Below are 23,758 nucleotides of genomic sequence, written 5' to 3'. Positions count from 1 at the left end.
ACCGTGTCGACCAGCAAAGCCTTATGGGAAATGTAGTCCAAGGCCAGAAAAGCGGCGCCGCTGTTGATAGAAGGTAATCAGATACCAGCCTGGGCCTGGCCGCGATGACGGTGCGTGCAGCGTCGCGGAGACTTGTGGGAGAGCTCAATAGTCCTCGGAGTGCGCAGGCGCAGCGCACGGAGTGGACATTTTGGTCTTTGTCCGTGGGTCAGTCCGGCCCCTGGATCCACGTGGCGTGAAAGTAGGAGGTGGGATGTGGGCGTCCTGTGCCGGTCGGGTCCGGGAGGTTGAAGGGGAGGATTCCGGATCTATTGGGGAGCGGCGCGGGGGAGAGGAATGGGTTTTTGAGCTTCTGGCCTACGTGTCGGGTGGCGTGGGGTGGGGTGGGGTTGGGGGCCTCTGAGGAGGGTTTGAGCGTATGTAACCCTAAGTTTGACCACAAGTTTGACCAGATGTTTGAGATTGTTGAGTGAGAAAGTGTGGCTGCAGGATTGTGTACGGATGCGGTTGAGAGGCAGCTATACGAGACCAGCATTGAGGTAATAACATTTGAGCCGCACTTTGTCGAAAGTGCTGATGATAACGGTGCCATCTTCCCGGATCATGTGTTTTAGTTCAAGATTTGAAGATGGGGGGGAAGCTAAGTGGTAAATAGTTTAAAATTTGATTTTTATATAAAAACGCTTTTTTTAATTGAGGTAGAATAAAAATCACCCTGATTTTTTTTTAAGCAACCAAGAATGTTTCAAAGGAACTTTTTGTTTGAGGGAGCTTGCTTCATACGGTCTCAAATCGCCCGATCTTTGGGGTACTTAAATAGGGATGCAATTAATCCCTAGATTAAATATCAGCGTTGCACTTTGAGAAGCATAGTGACGTAGCACAGAAAGCCCAGGATTAGAGAGTCAAGGTTTGTGGTCCTAGGTTAGGCACAGTTTTCTTCGTTCTTTGAAGAAAGCTTAGTTGTTGCAATGTTTATCCATGAGTCGGGACTAGATTCTCGGTGTCCTAACTCCCGAATGAATCGACGTGTCCTCAGATTGTGTGGATTTGTGAAGTAATGAAGAAAATTAATTTTGTCTGCAAAGATGCTTTTTCTGAGGAATCCACCCACAGTCATCTTTCACATAATTTTAAATAATAAGAGTTAAATAAAGTTATTGGGTACCACATTAATATTTACAATCTGTAGCCTTCAAATAGACAGCAGCAGTTAGAAGACATGATAGGAAAAAAAAAACAGTATTTACAAGAGCAATAAAAAAATATTGAGGAATAAACAAATATGCAAAACTATTAGGAAGAATTTAAAAATACTACTAAAGGACACAGATGTGAACAAATAGATAATACCACATTTCTCAGGAAGATGTCATAAAAAATGTGAAACTTAAGTAAATTTATTAATTTAATGAGGTCCTAGTAAAGGTAATCTACAATTTTTGTTTTCGTTTGGAACTAGGTAAGCTGATTCTACATTACATATGGAAAAATAAACTAACGTAGCCAGTAAAACTGAAAAAAAGCAGTTGTGGTGTGGCAAGTGGGAGCCCAATATTTGAAAATATAAATCCTTGGAAATTAATAGTGTTAATATTAGCATGAAGCTAGCCTAGGAAGGGCAATTCAGCACTATCTTTAATAACTATAAGTATATTTTCTTTTTGACCCATCTATTTCACATCTGGAAATTAATCCTGCAAATGTACCAGCATTTACATGAAATGATACGGGTATGAGGTTGCTCATTGCATTAGTGTTTGACATAGGAAAAGATTAGAAACAATTCTTGCCCATCATTAGGAGACTTTCGATTAAATTATGATACATTTGTACAACAGAATAATATACAGCTCTCCAAAGAATGAAGAGGAAGCTTTCTCTATACTGACACTTGAAGTAACTCCAAAGGTATATTAAGTGAAAAAAGCAAGATGTAGAATGTATGGTATGCTTCATCTGGAATAAGAAAGGAGAGAAATAATATATTTTTATTTGTTTCCATTAAAAAACTGAAAAGATACACAAGAAACTAATAAAAGTGGCTATCTCTATTGGCTGTAGTGGTACAGGGATAGGGCAAAAGCAAATACCTTTGTATGTTTGTTTTCTAACTACATGAATTTAGTATATATTCAAAAGTTAAAATGTTTTTTTGTTTTTGTTTTCAAAGGAGGAAGTAGGCCATGGAGCCAGACTGCCTCTGTTAACTCCTTCCTCTGCCACTTTGTATGTTGGTGACCTTAGGCAGGTACTTAAATCTTGTGCCTCAGTTTCTTATCTAGTAATATAGAGAAAATAATAGTATTTTATTCACATGGTGGTTGTGCAGATTATGGAGTTCTAAGTTCTAAAGAATAGTGCCTGGTATGTACTAACTACTGGATAAATGTTAAATAGCACTGTTATTTGCAAAATAATATTTCCTCAGAATAGTATAGCCATTTGTACTGTTTCTGGTAGAAATTTCTGAAAGATTCAGATGTGTAGGTGCTTTTTTCTTCCATTTAAAAATTTTTTTTGGGGGGGACATTATTTTACAACTGAAATGAGGAAATTAGCATTCTGTGTTCAAGTTACATTTATCTTAGAAACTCATCACCACTGCCTTCATGAAGTTTGTTCTTTGATTTTTATGACGGTTACTTTCTCATGGTTCTAATTCAGAATCTCTGAAGATATTTTTTAAAAATCCCAATTGTGGCTTTTTTTTTTTTTTTTTTTTTTTTTTGGCCAGAATCCATAAGAAATGATCTTCAAATTGCTTATCAGGAGAGACATACTATATGACTGGTCCACCATTAATGATTGTATTTTTCCTTTTATGACCAAAGTGTAACGTGTACGGTTTTAGTTTGGTATCATGCAAATGTCCATTCCCCGTCAGTTATGTAATGGATGGTTTTAACATGAGTAAATAAATCTTGGCTGAATCGATAATTTCTTCAGGGGTTGCAAAGTTATTTTCTAGTTTTTTCATTACTTTTACATTTATTTCATTGCTACTTCAGATTATGTTAATATTTTCCTGCCTTTTTTGACTTTAAGCATCATTTTAAAGTTGTGTTCTAATAACTACAACTAGTTTTCTTTGCTACACTCATATTATCACAGTTTTAGCTCAGGGATGCTCCTTCAAACTGACTCCTGCCTCATTTTGACATGCCATCTAACTTTGAGAGCTTGCTGGCACTGTAGGCCCACCTTGTACTTTCCCTCCCAGATTTGGAAATGGCCATGTCTCCAAGGAGCTCTGGTTCCTTTTATTGGAGAATGGCGTTATGTTATAGACCGGGTGCTGGATGTTTTCATTGCTGCAGGGGTAACATTGTTTCAAGGCCATTTCAGTGCCAGAGCTAGAAAATCTATTTTTAAAAACCATGAGTTCATATTAGTATTTCTAATTCAATATCAATGCTACAGTATTTTTGCCTGACAATTAGATCCTAGTTGTATTTTATAGAAAAAACTTAGAAACAAATTAACATTGGTACTTAATTGCTTTGCCCTACCATACAAAGAAAATGGTTTCAAAATAACAATGCTGATGTTAATAGTAACCATAAACACTATCATGTGAAAATTTTCTTTGTAGCTATTTTTGTCTACAGAAAACATCCCACTAAAGATGTGTAGTCAAATTTCTCTGTTCTAAAGTCATTTGAGATAAATCCTTTGAGGAGTTATGTTACCAAGTTAATGTACAGTTGGGTTCATTTGTTTCAATTTGTTTTCTAGTAGGACTGCTTTTTAAAAAATAAATTTGAGTATTTAGAAAAGTAAGTGATGCATTTCTGATTCAACAAAAAATACATTTCATAAAGCTCGTCTTATTCTGCTTCCCTCCCCTATCACATTCTTCTTTGTCTCAATTAAGTATATTTTCTTATTTGTTTCTTGCTTATTAACTGGATTTTTTGTTTGTTGGGCCACTAGTGTATATTTATTCCTATCCCCCACCCTCCTTAGGTACATTGCTCAGTTTCTTCACTAAATATGTCCTGGAAAGCTCCTTTCTTAATCATTATCTTTCTTTTTCACTGCTGAATAAATTAAGATGATATTGTGTGCATGTACCATAGTTGATTCAGTTGTTGAACATTTTGTTGGACATTTGGGTAGTTTCCAATCATTTGCTGTTACTAACTGCAGTAATGAATAATTTTTTATCTGTGTCATTTTGTACTTACACAGGAATCTCTCTAAAGTAGATTGCTATAAGTAGAGTTGCTTATATAGCTACATACTTAATACTCCCATTAGCAAAGTACAAGAGATCTTTCTCCTAGAACCTTACCATCAGAATGTTGAATAGTTGATTTTTTTGCCAAAGGCATAAGTGAAAATTAGTATCTGAGTGTAGGTTTAATTTACATCCCTCGTTATGAGTGAGGTTGAGTATCTTCTATATGTCTAAGAGCCCATGTGTTTATCTGGGATCTTTTTGTTCATATCCTGTTCCACATTTTTCTGTGGGGGTGCCTTTTTTCTTCTAGGACCTCATATTGCATTAGAAAGTTTAGCCATATGTGAAATGAGTTATGGGGTTTTTCCCCCCAAGTTTTAAATTTGTTTTGACTTTGTTCATAGTGGTCTTTTCTGTTTTTTGTGGTTTTTTTTCAAACAATACAGAATCAGGTTTTATTTTTATGTATTTAAATTTATTGGTTTTTTCATTTATGGTCATTAGAAAGTCCTTCTTACTCTAGATTTTACCTCAACTTTCAAATCTTTACAAGGCTATAATTTTTATAGGGTTTCATTATCATAATTATATTTGTAATCTGTTTAGAGTCTATCCTATATGGTACAGGGTGTATGTCCAGGTTTATCTTTTTCCCATTGGCTACCCAGTTATTCCAACACCATTTATTAAGAGGTCTTAGCTTTACTATTTTAAGATTTCATTTTGGCCGTATACTAAATTCTCATGTGTATTTGGTCTATTTCTGGACTTTATATTCTCCATCGTCCAGTCTGTATTTGTGTACCAATATTTATCTTTTTACTATTGAGGCTTCATAATTTGTTTTATTATCTGTTATAGCTAGTCTCTTACTGCTTGTCCTTTGCAGAGTTTCCTAGGTATTCTTGCTTGTTTGTTTTTCTATATAAACCTTAGAATCAGCTTGTCTAGTTCTAGGGGGGGAAAATCCTTATTTTTATTGACATTGCATTAAACTTTAACTTAAGGGAAAGGGATATTAGATATTTGTGATGTTAAATACTATCCATGTACATAATATGTACAGTATCCTTTTGGGTTCTCTGGAGTGTTTTAAAATTTTCTTCATATATGTTGTAGACACTTCTTACTAAGTTTATTTCTAGGTACAATCTTTCATATTCCTATTGTGAATGGAGTCATTGTTGTATATATGAAGCTTGTTGATTTCTATAAATTAGTTTTATTTCCTGCTTAACTTATTGAACAATCATTTATAATTATAATTGAGTCAGTGGGCATCTTATCTTTATTTAGAATTTAATAGAAATGTCTCCAGTGTTTTTGCATTAGATAAGATGCTGGCTTTTGTGGTCAGATAAAGATTATGATTACTCATGCTGGTTAGGTCTCTGGGGATGTGAGTAGAAACAAAAAGTTTAAGGCTGAGGCCACTGCTGTGCCTCAGATGCAACAGCCAGGAAAGATTATGTTAATCAAGGAAACCAAAATCCCTCCAAATTCTGATACTGCAATCTTAAAAAAAAAATCAAACAACAAAAATAAGATGCCCAGTAAGGGACATTCCTATTGTATTTTCTTTCCTTTCCCTCCTTTTTCTTTACTCAGTTTTTTTGTTTATCTTTTGTGTTCTTTTTATAGCTTTGCTTGTTTCTTAAAGTTTGTGTCTTTTAAAAACTTACTTTGTTGATATTATATTTCCTTTTTATATCTGCTTTGTGGCAGTATTTTGCATATGAGTTCATTTAACTATTGGAAAATTATGTTGTTCATTTTCACTGTTTCTTACAGTATCATTGTAGGGATACAGACAAATTATTTTGTGTTACTCATGCTTGTACAAGATAGATTTTCCTAGACAAGTACCAAGAAAAAGTGGGCATGGTAGCATTCTATGCTTCAAAGCTCACGTGCTCTTCTACTTTTTAAAGCAAGAGACTTGTACACCTTCTCTGGCTTGACCCTAATGAGACAGATTTCTATCACCATCTCTTTGTTTCCCGTAATTCTTCATAGTACTTGCCTTTTAGGATGATATATTCACTTTTATATATTGCTAAATACTGGGGACACCCCACTCCCAAGTACAGCAGGTCCTGGAATAATTTTGTTTTCCTTCCATGTCCTTTTGTTATTATGTTGATGAGATGCCACAGGGACTGAACTCTTGTTTATATCCATTAGCCTGTGGTAAAATTGGTTTCGTTATGCATCGTTTCACTTAAAGTCGCAGAACCTGTTGATGACATTAAAGACTTACTGCACTTTTTAAGCCTATTCTTTCTGCTTACTCCTGCAGTCCTTTCTGTTTAATGGAGTTTTTTCTTTTCTGAGTTTTCTCTTAGGGTGAGGCCTGCTTCTGTAAGGAAATACTAGCTGCAGATTTTTGGACTTTGAAGTCCTCAGCATTTCCTGTATTTTCTAGGTTTCTTTGCAACGCCTATTTAGGCCTCCTATTTGGGCTGCCTTTGGCAGAGATACATGGAACTTAGGAGGGTTTTCTTGTCCCTAGGTTTTGTTCATTATTAGATTTGTTTACCACATTTCTCACTCAGGGTGAATCCCTCATTTTGAGAATGAATATTTGCTAGTTATTTCTGAGATCTGTTATGTCACGGAGTTCTCACCATTGTCTAGTGTTCTTGCTACACCTACCACACTATTGTGGTTCCTGTACCACCTCTGTTATTTTGGATATTTTGGGCCACGCTTACATATAATTTAGCATTAACGTATTCTCTCTAGTGGTTTCACTAAAGAGGCAGTGTATGAACTGGCTGGTTGGTATTATTCCTCCGTTATTCTTGATGTTTTGTGTGGTTTTCAAAAAAGAGAAGTATTTGAAAGATTCAAAACTAAGCAGCCACAATGCTCCTGTAAAACTTTTTTGGCCTCCTTGATTGTTGGTGTTTCTAAGAGACTGTCTGTCATTGACCATCTTCTTCACATACTGTGTATATTTTCTGTAAGCAGTCACAGTAACATTCCATCTATGTCTTTAGCAGCAGTGATATTCTGACAACTGATACATTTCTGTTTCTATTCTAGGCCTATTCTGAGCTCCTCATTTACATATGAGATTGCCTAATGGATATATGTGCTTGTATGTTCCTCAGAAACGTGATACTCAGTGTCCAGAGTGTCAGGCTTGATCTCCTTCCTCTTGCAGATTATCTTCAGCAACTCACCCTTTCATTTCTCTCTGTTCTGTATATACATTACTGTTTAAATCAGGCTCTAAGCTTCCCATCTCTGCCACATCCCGTACAAATTGTTTTTCAACAAACATAGTATAGATAGTGTTTATGTAAGTAGTAATTTTTGCTTTTTAAGTATGATTTCAACATTATAGAAAAGTTAGAATAGTACAGGAAGTCCCACATACCCTTTACCCAAATTCACCAATCATTTACATTTGGTTCTTTTTACAACCACAGTACAGTCAAACTCAGAAACTCGCTGTTATTTAATCTAGTCCATATTCAGATTTTGTCAGTTATCCTAAAAATGTCTTTAAAAATGTTTTTTGAATGAATGGATGAATATATTTTTACAGGACATTTCCAATATATAGTTTCACTCAGAGTATAATGCAAACAAAGTAAATATTAGGTAGGATTCCAGGGAAAGTCTTAAGTTTTTATTCCTGAATACTGTCAGAACAACTTCCTACACAAATTGTATCCATTGTGCTTTGTTCTGATAGGCATATATCGTTATAGTCATAGATATGAGTATTGAATTCATCCAGGAATAAGGGCCACAGTTAAAACCCACTCAGGAACTTAGGCAGGAGTATAGTGCTAGATAACCGCTAGCAACTACTGTGTTTTCCCGAAAATAAGACCTAGCCGGACCATCAGCTCTAATGCGTCTTTTGGAGCAAAAATTAATATAAGACCCGGTCTTATGTTAGATAAGACCGGGTCTTATAGTAAAATTAGACCGGTCTAATATTAATTTTTGCTCCAAAAGATGTATGAGAGCTGATGGTCCGGCTAGATCTTATTTTCGAGAAACACGGTAGTTAGGTAAAGTGTGAATATGTTTCTATGTAAGTAAAATTCTGAAAGTAGGTTTCCTTTCTCACCCCATATTCAGGATGTGTGGAGGTTTAAATGGTTTAATGAGCATGGCTTTGAAATTCAGGATTCAAATAGTCTTAGTCCTTCTGCTCATATAATTGTACTTTCATCTTTCAGGCAAAAGGTCATTGCTTTGTTCTTTTTCACAGGGCTGCTTCCTTGTGCATCCCTGGAAACTGCACCTTCCTCATCCTTCAGAAGGCCCTGAGACCCCAAGGCTCAGCCTGACTTCTGGAGGGTACTTTGGCCCCAGGATTAACCTTCTAGTGGTGTGTCATTTCCCCAATAGCAGGTTATAAACTGACTAAACTTTGTGTGATCCTCTGTTGGAGCAAGAAGATAAACTGGATGGTGGAGAAAGAAGTGGAAAGGAAATTGGTCCAGGTGAGTGAATGACAACCAGACAAGTCACAGTTGTTCAGTCAGTATTGACGACTCTGAAATGCTTTTAAGGATGTTTTCCTATAGGCCCTAGTCTTGAAGTATCACTTGGTATGAATTCTTAGATACTTGAATGACATTTCCAATCATCATTTTTTTCTGTTGCAGTACTCCTTAGATTCTAGAGGTCTAGGTGCCCCTTTTATTTCTAATCTGGGTGTCCACACTCATACTTATTTGTACTACCTTTGTGTGGTTGTTCTCTCTTTCATTGGTACTCTCAGTCTCATATCGCCCAGTGTGTACAGACTCCTTTCCTCGTGCATCGTCTTTTATAAGTTTTTAAGTTTTTATATACTGTCTGACATTTAGGTTTCCTTTTATTGCTTACCACTTTCTCACTCTTCAGTGGTTAAATGCCTCAGAATTATGTTTTACATCTGTGATCATACTTGCTGTTGTCTTCTTATCCAACTTCCCCATTATACACCAACAAACTCAGCCTCCCTCCCTTCCGCCCCGTATACCTTTCAGTTGTTGCCTTAGAAATCAGATCTGCTTTTTTAATGTGTGTGTGTGTCCGAATGTGTGGTCTGTGTGTTTTTTATGTAATATTTGAACTTGTAAAAATTTTGAATATGAAAGTGAAAAATGAAAAAGGCCCTTCTTAACCTCTCTGAGCCTCAATCCTATGCTTTTTCAAAGAGACAGTCACTCTTAAGAGTTTCACATGTATCCTTCTTGAAGTAGTCTGAATAAGCCAGCATGTATAGAGTCTGCTGCAAATACGAATATATGTATAAGTCCTTTGTTTTCCTTTTTATATAAATGGTGGTATGTATTCTATTGTGTTTTTTTTCTTGGAGAGATTCTCTATTAACATAGTTTGTTTAACCTCTGTCTCCTATCAGTGGCCATTTAGGTTGTTTCCAGGCTTATGCTATTGAAGGCACAAGCGCATATACTTGTTTATATTGCTTTGCAGAGCTATGCAGATAGTACAACTACATAATTACTCTGAGTAGAAATGCTGGGTAAAAGATACGTTTATAGACTTCCTAGAAATAGGCACATTGTTCTCAAAAGAAGTAAACCAATTTACATTTCTACCAAAATGGTATATTCATTATTCAACAAGTATTTTTTGAATGCTATGTATGAGGAGGCACTATTTCAGGTATTAGGGAAATGTTAGTGATCAATCAAAGCAGTCAAAAATTCCTCCCTCCTGAGGCTTATCTTCCAATTGGGGAAGATAGACTATGAGTAAACAAGTGAAAAATCTATCAGATGGTAATGAGTGCTAAGAAAAATAAAGCAAGGAAAACTGGCATTTGGTGGGCCAGTTGGTTGGGAAAGTACTCATTAAGAGGATGACATTTGAAAAAATGATCTAAAGAGTATGCGAGCGCAGCTTGCAGAATTTGGTGGAAGAACGTTCAGCCAGAGGGAACAAAAAGTATTACAAGCTCTGAGGCTGAGCCTGTTGTTGAAGAAAGTGATCAGGGCAGTGAGCTGAACAGAGTGAGCAAAAGGGAGTAAGAATAGGTTTGATGAGATAATAGGCCAAATCATAGGCTTTGGCCTTTGTTCTGAGTGATTTGGGAGACCGTGAAAGGGTTTTGAGCAGAAGAGTCATAACATCAGAATTATATTTTGGCTGCTGTATAGAAAATAAGGTATGGGGGTAGGACAAGTCCAGGAGATTAATCATAGACGAATGCAGTAATCTAGGTAAGAGAATGGTAGTAGTTAAGCTAGTGACAAGTAGTCTTAAACTATGTTAAAGGCATAGCTGACAGGATTGGCCCATAGATTGTTAGGAGAGAAAGAGGTGTCATTGATGACTCCAAGGTTTTAACTAAAAGAATGAGATAGGAATTCACTGAGATAGGAAGACTTCAGGAATTTTGAAGATAAATCACGAGTTTTCTTTTAAACTTGTTAATTGTGACATGTCTACTGATCATCTAAGAGCATATTCAGGTAGGCAATTAGATATATAAGTCAGGAATTTAGGGAAATAAAAGTTGTGACCCTTTTCTGTTCTGCTATACTAACAAGCTGCTTTATAAAGTGATGGTGTCTGCATTTCCCTTGCCAGTCCTACTTTTCCGACCTTTCAGGGATGCCGGTGGGCCCAGCATGTCTCCTGTATGCCCCCAACATCCCTGGATTCTGTTATTACAAACAAGGAGGTGGTGATTTGGCCCTTGAGGCTGTGTTGTATGTTTTAGGAGAGCATTGTGCATTAGAGCTCTTCCTAAAAATAGCAATGGCAGCTGCCCACTCACATCCTTTTTTATAAAACAGAATTATAACTAGTTCCTACTGTTACCAACAATGCAGTTTTTTTCTTTTCCTTTTTTTCTGTTTCTCTTTTTTCTTCACACACATGAAAAATGGGCAGAGATGTTTTTTTATTTTACCATTTTAGAAGAAAGTATCTATGTAACGTTTTACCCCCCTAGGAAGTCTCTCCCATTTCTGCTTGATTGGTGTTTTGATGACCTGAGATGTTGCTTTATCTTTCTAAGTATTTCCTCATCTTTTGCTTTTATTTATTTTTTCTTCTGTCTATCCTCTTGCTGTAGATGGCTCCTAGAACACTCCATTCTACGTTTTCTCCTTCCCTTTATAAATGAATTCCCAGAAAAGACTCATTCATTCTGAAATTAGAAGTAACTCTCCTTAATTAAAAAAAAAAAAGTGTGGCCGGTTCGCACAGTTGGTTAGTGTGTGGTGCTGATAACATCAAGGTTTCCTGTTCGATCCCCGCGTGGGCCACTGTGAGCTGCACCCTTCTTAAAAAAAAAAATGAAATTAGAAGAAACTCTTTATAATACCAATTTTTATTTTGGCACCCCCAGCCTTTTTGTCTTGCCCGCCATAATTTTACCTGTTTACAGGATAAACAACTGCCTGACTGACTTCATTCTTACTGTGTCAGACAGTGAAGTCATTAATATCCTACTCAAATTAGAGATTTCAGCCCATTATTTTCAGGTCCACAGATCACTTCAAAACAGTTTCATATGATATCTGGATTATTTCTTTTCTCGTGGTCCTTGTGATATGGTCAGTCAAGCCTTTATAAAAGATAATCTTCAATCTAATCAAGAAACGACATATAATTGTATGAATATAAACTGAACATATTTCCTTCTGTCTGTAAAATTCTTTGAATCTTGGCCTTTGATTATGAAATGTTCTATCTATTCAGGTCCTACTTATCTGAACCTGTTACTTTCTCTTTTATCGATCTCCTCTGATTGTCCATGCTGCGTAACATTTTCCACAGAAATTCAAAAGTCCTCAGTCAATCCTCTTTCGTGTCTGGAATCTATATTACGAACCTGTTGAAGGGAAGGTCCATGTTTTATTTTTACCGTCTGTAGTTTGATTACATATGAGGTACTTAGTAAATAATGTATTAATTATTACGGAAGGATTTATTTATCAGTTTTTCGATTATTTAACATTAAAAACATTGAAAGAAGAGTACAGTGATTTTTTATATGCCCACCACATAGATTCAATAGTTAATATTTTACCACATTTGTTTTTTTTCATATGTGTGTATCCCTGTGCATGCGTATTAAGTGTGCTGAAACACTGTGACACTTCACTCCTAGAAAATTAAGTATTCATTTTCTAAAAATAATGGCTCTTTTCTATAGAACAAAAATAACATTATCATATCTTAAACAATTAGCCATAATGCCCTAATATTGTGTAATACTCACAATGTTTCCCCAGTTATTTCCCAAATACCTTCTATGTTCCCCCAGTTATTTCCCAAATACCTTCTATAGCATTCTTAAATGCCAGAATCCAGGCTTAAACTTTGGATATGGTTGTCTTTTTTTGTCTTTATAATCTAAACTGTCCTCCCCCCGCCTTGGTATTGCCCCCAATATTTAAAAAATACTTAACTGTCAGCCATTCAAAGAAAAGAGTAGAGCCATTAACGTAATCCAGCATCTCAGGCTATATAGTAAGATGTTAAGATATAGTTACATACAAATTTGGGTTTAAAAATAATTCATATAAAACACTTATTTGAGGAAAAGTGAATCTGATTGTGATTAGAAGTTTAGAGAAAGATGTTTCTAAGTAGGAAATGAGATTGGAGAAGTCTTTTTCGGAGCGTGTTACCAGAGCTGCTTCCAGGAGGTTTTATGGAGTCCATGGTTAAATACAAGGTGGCAGACTCAGCCATCAGCGGACATGAAGAATGCAATGTGTGTAATCGTGGCTCACTGCACACCTAATACACTTGGCAGGCTCTTCTTCAGAGCCTGTCAACTTGTTTAATTTCTGTTTAGAATGCTCTTTTCTCCAGATAGCTGTAAGGAATACTCTCTTCCTTCGTGTCTTGAATCTTGCCTTCTCAGAGGCCACTCTATCTAAAATTGAAACTTGTTACCCTTTCCTTAAATTTTTTCCGTAGCAGTTACAACTTTTTCACAAACCGTGTCCTTTGTTTGTTTATTATTTGTCCACTAAAATGTAAACTTGATGAGGGCATGGAATTTTGTCAGTTTTGTTAAATATTGTTTATCCCTAGAGCTTAGAACTACCAGGCAAATATTAAGGAGAGAAAAAGGTATTGATTGAATGAATAATAAGTGTTTTAAGCAGCAGTTCTCAAACTTTCTGGTCTCTGTACATTCTTTTTCTTTTTTAATAACAGCTTTGTTGCGATATAAGTCACATAACATAAAATCCATCCCTTTAGGGTATGTATTTCAGTGATTTTTAGTGTATTCACAAAGTTGTACAGGTCACCACTATGTAATTTCAGAACCTTTTTGTCACCGCTAAAGGAAACTGGGTACCTATTGACAGTAATCTGTATATTCTTAAGACTTGAGAACCCCCAAAGAACTTTGGCTTATAATGGATTTTAGTGATAATCTACCTTATTTAAAAGTAAAATTGTGAGACTTTTAAAAGCATTTATTTGTTTAAAATACACAAATACTAATCCCATTACATGTAAACTTAAATTACATTTCTTAGTGAAAATAACACTTCCAAAATAAAAAAAGTTAGTGAGAAGGATTGCATTATTTTGCACATTTGTAAATATCTTTACTGTTTGGCTTATAGAAGACAGCTGGATCCTCATTTCTGCTCTTGTAACCTGTAGTTCGGTTGAAGTATATTTTAAAACTGTGGCTTCATACAGGTGTAGTAGACAAAAGAAGTGTTTTACTAGTCTTTCAGGTAATTGTGGATATTCTTTGGCACGCCACCAACACACGACAAGTGGTAATTTTTTCAAAATTAACCTCAATGTGGAATTTGAAACTATATCAGATTTTTTATTTTCTTACGTAAAATCCATGTCTTAAACTTTTGGTCTGTTTAAACTTTGAATGGATCTCTTACCCATGTATGATTTTGTAACACTATGCATTGATCAACTGAGTTATGCAGATTTTTCAAATGTTGACATATCCGATTATATAATACCAAAATGTCATCTTTTGTTAACACCACCGCCAGTCTCATTAGAGAAGTCTTTTAAGAATTAGGAAGCTATCAATCTCATGGTGGAGGATACTGAATTTTAATTTTAAAAGTCAGTTCAAATTTTTGCTTGAAAACTCAAATTTTATCATTGGTAACATGTACTGTCGGTTTTTTTCTTTAAAAGATTGTCTTTGTTATGTCTGAAAGAAGTACCTACCAAACAATACCCAAGTATGAATAATCATAATTTGTAAGGCAGTCATTTATTAATATATTTAAAGTGAATTAATGGTTCCCATGGAAAAAGTGACTAGTTTAGCTCACAACTTAAATGATTTGCCCAGGTGCTTTTCCTTGAGACCAACTATCATTCTTTGATGTACAACAGAAGTTTACATGTATGTATATACAATTATTTCATATATGTATAAAATTTGCTTTTCATGGAATTGATATTTGACATACATTTTTTGTTTGGTTTTCTGTATTTAGCACAGATGCTCTCGGACTTGCTTCCGAATGGTTAAAAGCGCTCTCAGTATTAGTTTCCACAAGTTTCCACATGGTCAAATGCATTGGGAAATCTCTTTCCATTTTTCCCCTTGGAGATACTTATTCCTAGAATTTTTTGTCCTCCTACTTCAATCTGGACTGGTGGTGGTATCCTGACTTGATAGCTTTTATTTTGTAGCTTTCTATCACCATTATCATAGAAATTTTCTTCTTTTTTCTCCTGTGCATCTCCTCTTTTATGGATACTGTATCTGTTGCCTTCTCTGACTACTAATTTTGGTGGAGCACTTCTTCTAGTGGCATTCCGAGAGGAAAGGTGCATTTTGGGGGTATTTGCATATCTGAAAAATGGCTTTATTTGACTGTCCCATTGGATTGATGGGATAAGCTTAGAATTCTTCCCTCAGAATTTTGTCTTCTAGCTTCCTTTCTGTTGAGAAATTTGATGTCATTCTGATTCTTGTTTTCTTTGAATGATATATACTGTTTTTTCAAAAGCATTTGTGATCTTTATTTTCTATTTTGAAATGTCACAGTAATTATCTAGGTATGCACTTTTTATTACTTTGCTGTGCAAGGTACCAAGTGGGCCCTTTAAAAAAATCTAGAGATTCATGATAGAGAGGAGAGGAAGTTTTTGTTTTTCTTTGAATATTTCCTCTAATCAGTTTTCTCCTTTCACTTTTCTGGAACTTTTTTTTTAACTCAGCTAGTACATGTATTACCTTGGTTTATCCTTTGAATTTCTCTCTTTAACGCTTTTGCCTGGAAATGATACTTGTGCTTATATTTCATTGGTCAAACAAGGTACCTGGCCATGCCTGAGTTTCCTGGGATGGAACAATATAATCCTTCTGCAATAAGGAGACCCTATTATTGGTTAATGGTTATACAGTCTACTTCATCTCCTCCCTCACCCCAGTCTTAATTTCTAAGGGAGCTTTTTCTGTTTCTTATTATTTCACTGATAAAATATTTTCTAACTGTCTGTGATTGGTTTTAGGTTCTGTTGTTTGCTTTGCCTTACCTTTATTCCCTTAGAGTTTCTTTTTTTCTCTTGGTGTTGATCTTTCACGTTAGTGGGCTTCTTCAAATGTGTGTGGAATATTGGCTACACAGTCATATTTAAGAATGATTTACTACAAGGTAAGCTCTTTTGTGCTTGGGTGGGTCTAGTCATATGGTAGACTTAAGTGGATGAAAAGTAAAATGCCTCCTGGACCCAGGGTATCCTCCCTGAAGAAGGATTATACTGCCTTACTTTCACAAACTTAGGTGTGGCCAGGTCCTTTGTTTTGACAAAAGAAATGAGTACAAGCAGTAAGTATCTTGGAGGGGCACCCTACAGGTTTTTCATGGGCCTTTCAGTTTGTCCAGAGAAGGATCCTTTTCATGTCCTTCTCACAGGTATAGGTATATACCTGGTTGCCAGCATTTGTTTTGCCTCAGCCGCAGAATGGTCCTGAAGGTCTCCCCATATTATATATAGATTTAGTCACATTGATTTCAATATAACACTTCTCCCCTGGCATCTCATTTGTTGGGTGTCTCCTGAGTCTAGGGATTCTGTGATCAAAACTTCTGCAAAGAACAACTTCCATTTTATATAAAAGAGTGATCCTTTCTTTGTCCTCCAGACCGGGAGAATAGAGGTCCAACTCCACCTTATACAATCTTTTTTTCAGCTGTTATCCTTTATTCCTTGTTTTGAGGTACTTGATTTTCCTCCATTTTCTGAGTCTTTTTGATATTTTGTGGTACAAATTGGCTTGCCTGACTTGGCATCCTCTTCTGTAGTACCTTTATGTTATTTGAACTTCCTCAGCTCTTCTGTAAGTTGAAAATCTTCCATGTACTTTATGTTATCAAAAAATTCGTTAGTATCTGTGTATTAATGTCTCATATCATACCCCTTTTGTGAGTTTGGGCCATTTTCCCTTTTGTCATTTAATGGAGTTTTGGGAGGAAGCAGTTGTTGGTTATTCCTTTCCCTTTCTTAGGCATCACAGGTAGACTTTCTCAATTTTATTTGGTCATCTTTTTATCCTATTTATTAATTGCTCATTGTTTGTTACACTGAATTGCTGAATTATGAAATGAGAAAGGTTATTTTTCAAGAGTAATGTAAGCTTTGGGTATCCGTGAATGTTAATTTTCTACTCAGATACCCTCCACAGGGTTTCCTTCTCAAAATGTAGTTGGCAACATAGATCATAAGGCTTCTTTTATATTGGGAAATGAGCTAGCAGAGTTAATCCCAAAAAGCATACTCTAAAATGTTGTTAATAATGGGAAATTCATAAATGGCGATAACGAAGCTAACATTTATTGAGTGCTTATCATGTGCCAGCCACAGTTCTAAGCACTTCATACTTTAACTCCTTTAAATGATGATTCTTTGTACTCCATTTTAGAAGAAGCCTGAGAAGATGATGAGCAAATAGAGAGGCAACAAGACTTGGGAGGCAAGTGGCATCCATCTCCAGTAAAGTACAGACTGAGGAAAAAAGCAGTGAATATAAGAAAATTGGAAAGATACTTCCTGTGATCTCAGACGTTAGATCTTTTAAGGCAACACCTTTTCCAACTTACCTAGAAAGAGTGTCAAACACAATTTAGACTTAATTAATTGTGAGGGACGTGGTGTAGGAAAGAATCAATTTTATTAGTTTGGAAATCCCGCCACAGCTTACTCCTTATGGTAGGAACCATCTTTAAGAGTAAATTGGTGTAGAAATGCCTTCAGTTAAAAAAATTTGAACCCCACATGATACCAGAGCATTCATGCTGGATTAGAAACCCTATGAATTTACTGTGAGAAAATTTTCACTTACGTGTCACACCTCATTAAATGTAGAAGTCAGGCTGGAGAGGAACCTTGTTCTAAGGAATATTGAAAAGCCTTCAGATAGATGACAGATCTTATTGAGCAGAAGAAAATCCATACTGGAGAGAAGCCAATGAATGTAACAAAACTTCATTGAATGTTAGAAAATTTATACTCTGAGAGAAAGCTTTGAACTGAGTATGATAAAAATTTCCTCTTGAACCTTATTCCTTACTTTACATTTGAAAGGTACACAGAGAAGCCCTACAAATGTAAGAAATGTGGAAATACCTACAGCCAAAAGTAAATCCTTATTCATCAGAAAATTCATACTGGAGAGAAACCTTGTGAATGTGGGAAAGCTTCTTTTCAGATGTCACACCTCAGTCAGCAGAGAATTTGTAGTGGGGAAAACCCCTTTGCTTGTAAGGTATGTGGGAAAGTCTTCAGCCACAAATCAAACCTCACTGAGCATGAGCATTTTCACAATAGAGAGAAGCCTTTTGAATGTAATGAATGTGGAAAAGCCTTCAGCCAAAAACAGTATGTCATTAAACATCAGAACACCCATACTGGAGAGAAGCTTTTTGAATGTAATGAATGTGGAAAATCCTTCAGCCAGAAGGAAAACCTCCTTACCCATCAGAAAATTCACACTGGAGAGAAACCTTTTGAGTGTAAGGATTGTGGGAAAGCTTTCATTCAGAAGTCAAACCTCATCAGACACCAGAGAACTCACACTGGAGAGAAGCCCTTTGTGTGTAAGGAGTGTGGGAAAACCTTCAGTGGCAAATCAAACCTTACTGAGCATGAGAAAATTCATATTGGAGAAAAACCCTTTAAATGTAGTGAATGTGGAACAGCTTTTGGCCAGAAGAAGTACCTCATAAAACATCAAAACATTCACACTGGAGAGAAACCTTATGAATGTAATGAATGTGGAAAAGCCTTCTCTCAACGAACATCACTTATTGTACATGTGAGAATTCATTCAGGTGATAAGCCTTATGAATGCAATGTATGTGGAAAAGCCTTCTCTCAAAGCTCATCTCTTACTGTGCATGCGAGAAGCCATACAGGTGAGAAGCCCTATGGATGTAATGAATGTGGCAAAGCTTTCTCTCAGTTCTCAACCCTTGCTCTGCATTTAAGAATCCACACAGGTAAGAAGCCTTATCAATGTAGTGAATGTGGGAAAGCTTTCAGCCAGAAGTCACATCACATTAGACACCAGAAAATTCATACTCATTAAAAATCCTGTGAATATCTTGAAAATTGGATAGCACATCAGAAATAATCATTTTGAAGGAAAGCGTCATAAATGAGGGAAACAAAAATTAAAAACTTACGGGCCACCAGAGAATTCATACTGAAGAGAAAGACATTTGTACTATAAAAATTCCTGTGCCCAACAAAAAAAGCCTACAGCAAAAGTAATGCTGAAACTTTAGACACATTTCCACTAAAATTGGAAATGGAAACATGCTTGTTATCATTGCTGTCTGCATAGATTTGGAGATCTTCACCAATATAATAAGAAAAATAAGTTGTGATAAGAAAATAAGGAAAAGACTTTCATGGTATTGATTTAACAGAACAGAAGAGATTCTGGAATCACCTATGCATTTATTAGAGTTTAGATAGAATAGGATAGAAATGGCATCAGGAAGTGAGAAGATAATGGGACTATTTAAAAAATGATTTGGAGGTAACTTGTTCTCCAAGGAAAAAAATAGACCATGAACTGTACACAAAGGTAAGATCCATGGGGATTAAAAACAGGAATATGAAAAATATTTCTAATAAAATGGTTAGGACCTTGGGAATAGGAAAACCTTCCTTATAACAAAAATACCTAGCAATTCTATTCTGAGTTTTTATGCTCAGGAAATACGTACTAGGCTATTTACTGTGGCATGATTTGTAGTAGCCATAAATTGGAAACAACTTAAATGCCCGTCAAGAATTAAAATGGAAAATACTTATGATGGGATACTGTATATGTGTAAAATGTAACAAATGAGATCTGTATTACAGAGAGAGATCTCATAAAGGTTGAGGGAGAAAATGAAGTTGCAAAATGACACATTTAATGCATTGACATTTTTGTAAATTTGAGTTAAAACTTCCCTCACAGAATGCAGTACTATATATTAGTAACGGATACATATGTTATGTATGTTTTTAAAAAATGTTTTTGAAATGGATTGGAAGGATACAGACCAAACTCTTGATAGTGGTTGCCTGTGAAGAGTGGAGAAGGGAAGGGGATGAGTGTGGGAGGGGTGGAGTGGGGGATTGGTTAAAGGGGACTTCATTTTATATGTAAGCATCCATTTCTTTTAAAAACAAAAAAGACTGCAAGTAAATATATATATCAAAATACTGGATAATTCTGGATTGTGGTATATGGATATCTTGTCATATTTTTTGTACTTTTCTGTATTTTTAAATTTTCTCAAGAATGGGGGTGAGGATGGGAACACTGTACCTATAGAAATCATGTTCAGATGGATTCATTCCCAATCAAATACTAAACTTTTTATAGAAAATATTTCTAAAATTTTAATCAATGATGAGTGGATGAACTTGTTCTCTATGTAGTATGAAATGATCTATTTTATTAAAATTAAAAATGATAGCATAATCCAAATCTGTTTAATTTATTTTTACATGTTATAGTGTACACTATATGGTCTATCTTCACATTTCTAACATTTTGCAGCATACCATTTGAGCTTAGAAAATTTTAAGAACTTTTAGTTAAATAAGGATACATACACGTACTTCATATAATTTGTCTTTTTAGGTAAACTTTCTAGAATGTCGAATTTCCTGTTCTGTAAATTTCCATGGGAACAGCATATGCATTAAAAATTAAGTTTTTGTTTTGTTTTAAAAAATAAAACCTTCAGCTTTCTGCAATGTCCACAATTTGAGTTAAATGCTAACACCTGTATCTCAGTTTTAATATGCACACTATTTCTCCCAGTGCTTTAACAAACACACCTTTTTATATTCCCCCCCCAGCTTTATTGAGGTGTAATTGAGAAATAAAATTGTATGATAAAGTATACAACGTGATGGTTTGATATATGTATACACTGTGAAGGGACTCCCCCCACCAGATTATTGTTTCTTTTACAGAAGTGGAGAGGATGGGATGGGTATTCGAAAAGTGGTCCAGACCCTGAATAGAATTCTGTGGTGTAAACCAGTCCTTCCTGAAGATGTTTTTTATTTAGTCCCTCTTTTCAGTAACTTGATATAATGTTATTAAAGGTTTTCTTGTATAATGGTGAACATCAGCAATACAGCATTTTGAAATTTCACAAGCTGCTTTCAAGAAAGCTCTTAAACTCATTAGTTAAATGCCGCAGCATTACTGTATCTTGTATTAGCCTTTTTGGAGGCATGACCATGAATTATATACTTACCTATCTAAATAAGACTTAGTCCTTTCTAATATGGAGTTCCCCACCCCCTTTTAACAAAGGATGTTATATACTAAATCTAAGAATTGCATCAGATATTTGTATACTATTTTAAAATTGCCTCCATTTATCACCTGCAGTAGCAAAAATACTTTGGTCAAAAGATACATTTTCCTAAACTACTTTTTTCTCCTTAATCTCTTATGCTTCACTTAGCTCTTCTCTTAACTCTGCTCCTGTGTTTGTGCAGCTTTGGAGTCAACAGTAAATCAAGCATGGCCCAAAGACAAAATCAGGAATACAATCAATACCTTAATGTACAGAGGTTGCCCAAAAAATGTATACACATTTTAATAAAGGAAAACTTTCCTAAATACTATAATTGTAATACTCAGTATGTACTGATAACAAAAGATAAATACAAGTCACATTTGACTTCTGCAATTACAAGAGGTGCTCAAAGTGGTTACCATTAGCATCCAGACACTTCTGATTACAGCGAACTGTTTGAGCAGCATTGACTAAAGTGTCCACTTGTATACATTTTTTTTTTGGCACCCCCAGTATATTTATTGACTGTGGCTTAGGACTTCCTCTCCCCCACCCAACAAGACTAGTTTTGTGGCCCATAGAGGGAAGTTGAATCTGAAATTCAGAATCGTTTTACTCAGCATGTCAGGAGGCAGGTGATCTGAACCCCCTAAGTACATCTTTCTTCATCATAATTGATAGAACGTAGATATAAGTATCTTGAATGTTGGACGCCTGAATTGTCAGTCAAGATTTATAAGTCTTGATTAATCCCACGTTGCCTGGATACATAGTACTAGCTACCTTTATATTATACCCAAACCATGTGAGGGACCACAGAGTCCTCATTTATGCTCACCCCAAACCCAACAATATCTCTGAAATGTCCTAATGTAAGTCATAACCTTGGTACATCTATTGTTTCAGGTATTCCTTGATTGTGTCTGTTAATGTAAGCAATACTATCTGCTTTCTTTGCTTGACTACAGATGTATTTCACGTTTAAGATGTTTTGTGCTTAAAATAGTGTGAAGCAACACAAGCTTATTTTCTAAAAACCTGGCTTTGTAATTTTACTATTTACCACCGGTGAATAATGTGATTTTTCATACGAAGTAATAAAAACCTGGCATTTATTTAGCTCTTTTTTTTCCCCAGTGTTTTCATCAAAATCAGTAATGAAACTTCACTGTTCATTAGAATCTCCTGCAGGCTTGTTGCGGAGCCCAGCCTCCAGAGTTCCTGATTCAGTACATCTGGGGTGGGGACTGGAAATCTGCTTTTCTAACAGGCTCCCAGGTGATGCTGCTGCTGCTGTGCCAGGGACCACACTTAAGAGAACTGATGATCAAAACCATTTTCAGAACAGCTCTATTGGGTAGTAGACAGTATGAATGTCATTTTTCCATTTCATTTCTAGAAAAAAAATGAGAGGTAAGTGACAAGCTTAGTGATTTACATCTACTTAGTGAGCTAAGATTATAAAATAAATTATGAAATAGCCATAAGAAGCATAATAGGAGTGGCTGGCAAGCTCAATTGGTTTGAGCACGACTCGTAACACCAGCGTTGCCGTTTCGATCCCCGCATGGGCCAGTGTGAGCTGCGCCCTCCACAACTGGATTGAAACAACTACTTGGAGCTGATGGGTCCTGGAAAAAAACACTTAAATAAAAGATTAAAAAAAAAAAAAAAACTTAATAGATGGGAGGGAGAGAAGGCTATTATTGCAAACGTTTTCACAAATATTTGCCTGCAACCATTACATGCCAGATACTAGATAAATAATGAATATAAAGGCTAATGAGTCCGCTTGAGGCAGATGTGAGATTAAGGGGTTTTGGGGTTTTTTTGCTCTTGGTTTATTAAAGATGAAATCTATAGAAAACTGATGGTAATAACCCAATAAGATGGCTTAAGGACACAAGTATTTGAGAAGCCAAAAGAAGATGAGCTGTTGCACAGATAATCCAATTAGTGGTTGATTGGAACTGGGTTACTTTCTCTGAACAGGAGGGAAGAAATATAAGCATAAGTGCAAGCAGATAAGAGAATTTGGTGATGGGGGAATAAAAGGAGTTCCTATCTGGTTGGTTGTATTTTTTCAATGAAATACCAGTTGAAGTTGGTTAGAATGAAAGAGTGCAAAGTTTGAGGAGATAAAAAGAAGTGTGTTACACTTAAAAAGTTGAAGCATTCTCATAGGTCCCCAATAAAATATCTTGATTCAGGCTCTGACATTTTTTAGGAAAACTTTTTTCCTTATCAAGCAACACTCGTTTCAGACATCTCTAAGTAAAGTGTCCAATTTGAACTGCATGCCCTGGGGTTTGTGGAGTGAACCTGGAACATACTAATGGTGGCTTTTCTCCAGTGATTATTTTTCTACCCTAAGATGAATATCAGACTTGAGAGACTTATTTAGATAACCTGTCACATGAAAGGTAATTTTGAGAGTGTTATTGATTGGAAGTTCTAAATAATGAGGTCATCCTCCAGAAATAATAAAATACAGATGGTTGCAAGAGTGAACTTTAGGATAAATCTGTTAGCTGGGTAGAATTAATTAGCATATGGAGCCAGGGAATTCCTGGCAATGCTACATCAAGAATCTTGTAGAAAATAGGTTGATATGTAAAACAAAATACTGGTCACCAGACTAAAATATACCAAGGGTTAAATATTTATGCAGAAGAATTTTTATATAAATTTTAAAGGAATGGTGACTAAAATAATGTCTATTTTGTGCAATTTAAAGAGCTGAAGTTTTGAAAAGCAAATTTTGAGTTAACTGGGTTAAAGCATTCCAAGGTCCTTTTAT

At 35.7% G+C, this 23,758-nt stretch overlaps 1 protein-coding gene across 7 annotated transcripts; it reads left to right on the top strand.

The window, feature by feature from the left end:
* Positions 1 to 50: 50 nt before the first annotated feature.
* ZNF146 (zinc finger protein 146) lies at positions 51 to 22,077 on the top strand. Of its 7 annotated transcripts, none has more exons than XM_019749943.3 (4): positions 67 to 248; positions 2,174 to 2,251; positions 8,421 to 8,655; positions 17,061 to 22,077. In XM_019749943.3, exon 4 carries the CDS (start codon positions 17,847 to 17,849, stop codon positions 18,723 to 18,725), a length of 879 nt encoding a protein of 292 aa, XP_019605502.1. In that variant the 5' UTR covers positions 67 to 248; positions 2,174 to 2,251; positions 8,421 to 8,655; positions 17,061 to 17,846; the 3' UTR covers positions 18,726 to 22,077. The 7 variants fall into 7 exon arrangements, with proteins under 7 accessions (XP_074171928.1, XP_019605502.1, XP_074171924.1 ...); XM_074315824.2 differs by having other exon boundaries at positions 107 to 248; positions 2,174 to 2,247; XM_019749944.3 differs by having other exon boundaries at positions 107 to 248; positions 17,723 to 22,077.
* The last annotated feature ends 1,681 nt before the right edge of the window (positions 22,078 to 23,758 follow it).

This window comes from Rhinolophus sinicus, chromosome 8 (assembly GCF_057876585.1).
Source record: "Rhinolophus sinicus isolate RSI-liver-muscle chromosome 8, RSI-T2T, whole genome shotgun sequence".
In the NCBI taxonomy this organism is placed as follows: domain Eukaryota; kingdom Metazoa; phylum Chordata; class Mammalia; order Chiroptera; family Rhinolophidae; genus Rhinolophus; species Rhinolophus sinicus.
The sequence above is the reverse complement of the archived record's forward strand: the minus strand, read 5'-3'. Positions and strand labels throughout refer to the sequence as shown.